General features: G+C 39.6%; 1 protein-coding gene across 2 annotated transcripts in view; it reads left to right on the top strand.

Moving 5' to 3' along the window:
• The window catches only part of AKAP13 (A kinase (PRKA) anchor protein 13), a 281,731-nt gene that overhangs the window by 162,935 nt on the left and 114,641 nt on the right, over positions 1–4,155 (top strand). For both annotated transcript variants that reach the window (XM_011996449.1, XM_011996450.1), the window contains one exon: positions 634–770. In XM_011996449.1, the coding sequence (XP_011851839.1) occupies positions 634–770 (137 nt within the window). The remainder of the gene's footprint in view (positions 1–633; positions 771–4,155) is intronic.

Genomic DNA, 4,155 nt, shown 5'->3' with positions numbered 1-4,155 from the left:
TTATTTCAAGCTACTAAGTTTTTAGGCTCCCTCCATGTACCAAGGTAGTATTTCTGTCACAGACCCCTCCCTCTGGCTTGCCAGGGTCCCTGTTCTAGTTATTGAACTGAAAACAGATTCTAAATGATATATTTTTCCACTTTGGCACATTATGCCCCCAATTTAAGAGCTATTTATGGTAAGAAAAGTTAAATTATATTTCTGTTATTACTCAGCAGAACCTATAAGTTTAAAACAAACTGCGTCACATAGTTGCTAGTAAAAGACTTTGGATTTTGAAGACAAAAGAAAAAAAATTCCCTAACTACTACGAGGAAAACATTACCGTTCAGGTATCTAAATAGAAGTAGAATATGCTTCTAAATCATCCTTTTATCTTTCTGTACCTAATATAAACATGGTAGACGCATGATTGTCCTGTAGGAGCTATATCAACCTAGAATTGGAGTAGCAGAACTACTAATTAGACTGTGTCCTTTATAGCTTCTTGATATCGAAAAAAAGAAACAAGGAGGGAAGGAAAAGAAAAGAGTGAGAAAGAGATTTAAAAGACTGGTTGCTGGGGTGAAAAGGAAGTGTTTCTTTTGGTTTTTGTTTTATTTTCAATATTGGTGAATAAATTCTCTTTTTCAGAGTGTGAGAACTTCCTGGATGTTGGACTGGGCAGAGAGTGTACCTCAAAACAAGGTGTACTTAAAAGAGAATCTGGGAGTGATTCTGACCTCTTTCACTCACCCAGTGATGATATGGACAGCATCATCTTCCCAAAGGTATTGTGTAAACCTTCCTTTCATTTTTGTCCCATGGCTTTCGTGTTCCTATTTGGGCTTCCCAAACTCTTTTCCACTTTTTTCCCCTCTTGTGCTCATTGTCTTCCCAAGACATGTTGTTTCCCTAAATATGTAACTCCTGCTAGTAAGTTGTGATCCAGCTAGCCTTGTAGGGCCTCACTCACTCTGAGAGGTGTGTAAATGTTCTCTTGGAGAAGGAAACGCCAGATTACCAGGGTTTAGAAAAAGGCATTGGGCTGGGCATGGTGGCTCATGCCTGTAATCCCAACACTTTGGGAGGCTGAGGTGGGTGGACCCCTTGAGGTCAGGAGTTCGAGACCAGCCTGGCCAACATGGTGAAACCCCGTCTCTACTAAAAATATAAAAATTAGTTGGAGGTGCTCACTTGAACCCAGGAGGCAGAGGTTGCAGTAAGTCAAGTTTGCGCCACTGAACTCCAACCTGGGCGGCAGAACGAGACTCTGTCTCCAAAAACAAAAAAAAAAAAAAGGGAAAGAAAAAAGCATTGGCCAAAGTGATTTAATGTGAAATTGTGGCTAGTAAAATGCAGATTTTGAAGCTCATATAGGAGTCAAAAGAAATGGAAGTTCCTTTAGAATTAAGTCAGATGACAGTAAACACTTCTCAGTGGGCAGCAAGGACCACAGCTCAGACTATATGATGTCATATGTATAAACCAGCTGTAGAGTCATTTCTGGTTAATGTGTTTAGGCCTGAAGCTTCCTGTTTAGTGTGGTCATATCACTTATCCTCATCTAGCCTGCTTAATTGGAACTTTCTAGATCTCTGCGATGGAGCCCTTCCACATGAATCAGCTCACGTTTGCATATAATTTGAGACTGTCTAAGGGAGGTGGGGAATGGGGGCAGTTTGCTTTCTTTTGCTTATGTTTGTTTCTAGTTGCAGCAAGTTCTGTTTTGTTCCTCTGCGAAGAATAGAGGGCTTTCCCACAACAGAGATGGCAAATGCTACTCAATTATATGCCACAAGTGGTTTTCTTAATGGTAAGGAGGTGAAGAGGCAGAAACACTGTTGCATCTACCAAGGCGGTTCCTTCTAATTTTATAATGAGCTCGGAGAAGTGGTGAGGGCAATTGTGTTAGTGGGTGATTAAGTTGTCCAAGATGGTCAATGATGCTGTGTAGAAGTTACAAGAATAGGCCAGATGTGGTGGCTCATGCATGTAATCCCAGCACTTTGGGAGGCCACGGTGGATCACTTGAGGTCAGGAGTTCAAGACCAGTCTGAAAATGGTGAAAACGCGTCTCTACGAAACATATAAAAAAAATTAGCTGGGCATGGTGGCGTGTTCCTGTAATCTCAGCTACTTGGGAGGCTGAGGCAGGAGGATTGCTTGAACCCAGGAGGTGGAGGCTGAAGCGAGCCGAGATTGCACCACTGCACTCCAACCTGGGCAACAGGAGTGAAACTCTGTCTCAAAAATAAAAATAAAATAAAATAAAATAAAATAAAATAAAATTAAAAAAGAGAAGTTACAAGAATAGAGACCTAAAGATTTGGGAATCAGGAGCATATCAATGCCTCTGTGAATGTACCCTGTGTACCTTCCTTTCATTTTTGGCCTTCCCTAAGGCCAAAATGAGCCATCACACCTGGCCTATTCTTGTAACTTCTACACAGCATTTTTATCTTGAGTACATTGTCTTCCCAAGTTCCTTGGAAAGACTTATTTAATATGATGCAGCCTTAAAGATTTCTATCACTGTTACTCATAGTGACTTGACAAAAAATTCTATGAAGTAAAACCTCCACATTTAGAAGATCTGCCTTTCTCTTTTTACTTAGGAAAAGAGAAATCAATAGTTTTATTTTATTTTGTATTTTATTTTATTTTATTTTATTTTATAATATCAGAGTTTAGGTAATTTCCACTGTGACTTTGAGGTTTTAATTGTAAGGAATTCTATTCCCCGCAAGGGAATACCATTCTGAAGATATGTGTCGCTAAAAACATACTGAGATAAACAGATTAGATAGTATCTCTAAGTTCCAGCTTTAAAATGGGATCATTGATAATCACTGAAACTAGGTCATGGATATACAGATATTTGTTAAACATTTATATATGTTTGAAAATTTTAATGTAAAAAGTTTTTTTAAAAAATTGAAGTGTCTTAATTAAGAAATACTTGCTTGCAACCTCCTAGGTGCATGACAGCTTGTACTTGAATATTACCATCTCTGCAGACTCAGAGTTACTTCTGGTCACTTAACTGAATGGTTTTCCTAGCTAAGGATAATTAGAATTTTCTATATTCCTCCTTCTTAGTTTCCCAGAACCATTCATGAAATTGCTCATATAAATGACCTGTGCTAGATTTCGGAGTTTTTTTGTTTTTTTTTTTCCCCAAGAATACTAGACAGACATAATTTTTTAAAGTTGAAGGAGGCCAGGCATGGTGGATCTTAGCATTTGGGGAGGCTAAGGCAGGAGGATCACTTGAGTCAAGGAGTTTGAGATCAGCCTGAGCCAACATAATGGGACTTGTGTCTACAAAAAATACAAAAATTAGCCGGACATGGTGGTGCACACCTGTGGTCCCAGCTATTCGGGAGGCTGAGGTGGGAGGATCACTTAAGTCCAGGAGGTTAAGGCTGCAGTGAGCCGTGATGGCGCCACTGCATTCCAGACTGGGCGACAGAGCAAGACCCTCTCAAAAATAAATAAGTAAATAACACCTACATTTTATACCAGACTGCTTAGGGAAAACCAGAAATGGCAGGTTCACTTTCACCTCTTCATGTGTGCTCGAGAATGTCTAAATGGCCTGAGAAGAGATGGGGAGGATTTTTCTCTTAGTGTTTTTGCTCTACCAAAGTAGCCTGTGACCAGGGGAGGTTTTGCAATAAACGTTTGCTCTAGCATTAATGAAACCAAGGGCTGACTTACAAAAAGGAGAGAGAGAAACTAATATTGACAGGATACTTACTGTACAGTAGGTACTGAACTAAATTTTTAAAATATTTGATCTCAGTTTGTTGCCCATCAACCCTGACGAGTAGGTGGTTTTATGCTCTTAAGGAAATAGAGGCACTGATGGGTAAAGAAATGTATCTAAAATTATTTAGTAGGTGAGCAGCCAGCTTGAGGTTTGCATCTAGGCCTGACTCTAAAATCCATTCATTTTTTGTTTTATTCTCAACCTCTCCAAACCTGCCCTAATAGCCAGCGATTAAATAAAAGTGTGGCACTGGCAGATAGGCCATCAGCTGCTTCCTTAAAAGTCGTCCTCAGGGGTAATCCACAGAGGGTGCTATGCAAAATATCAAAATGTATTGCAGTTTGTTCCCAGGTTCTAACCCTCTTCTCCTTCTCTAAAAAATAATCTGTAGGCAAGAGATT

Source organism: Mandrillus leucophaeus, unplaced genomic scaffold, assembly GCF_000951045.1.
Source record: "Mandrillus leucophaeus isolate KB7577 unplaced genomic scaffold, Mleu.le_1.0 Scaffold514, whole genome shotgun sequence".
In the NCBI taxonomy this organism is placed as follows: domain Eukaryota; kingdom Metazoa; phylum Chordata; class Mammalia; order Primates; family Cercopithecidae; genus Mandrillus; species Mandrillus leucophaeus.
Note: the sequence above shows the minus strand (reverse complement) of the source record. Positions and strands in the feature narration are given on the sequence as shown.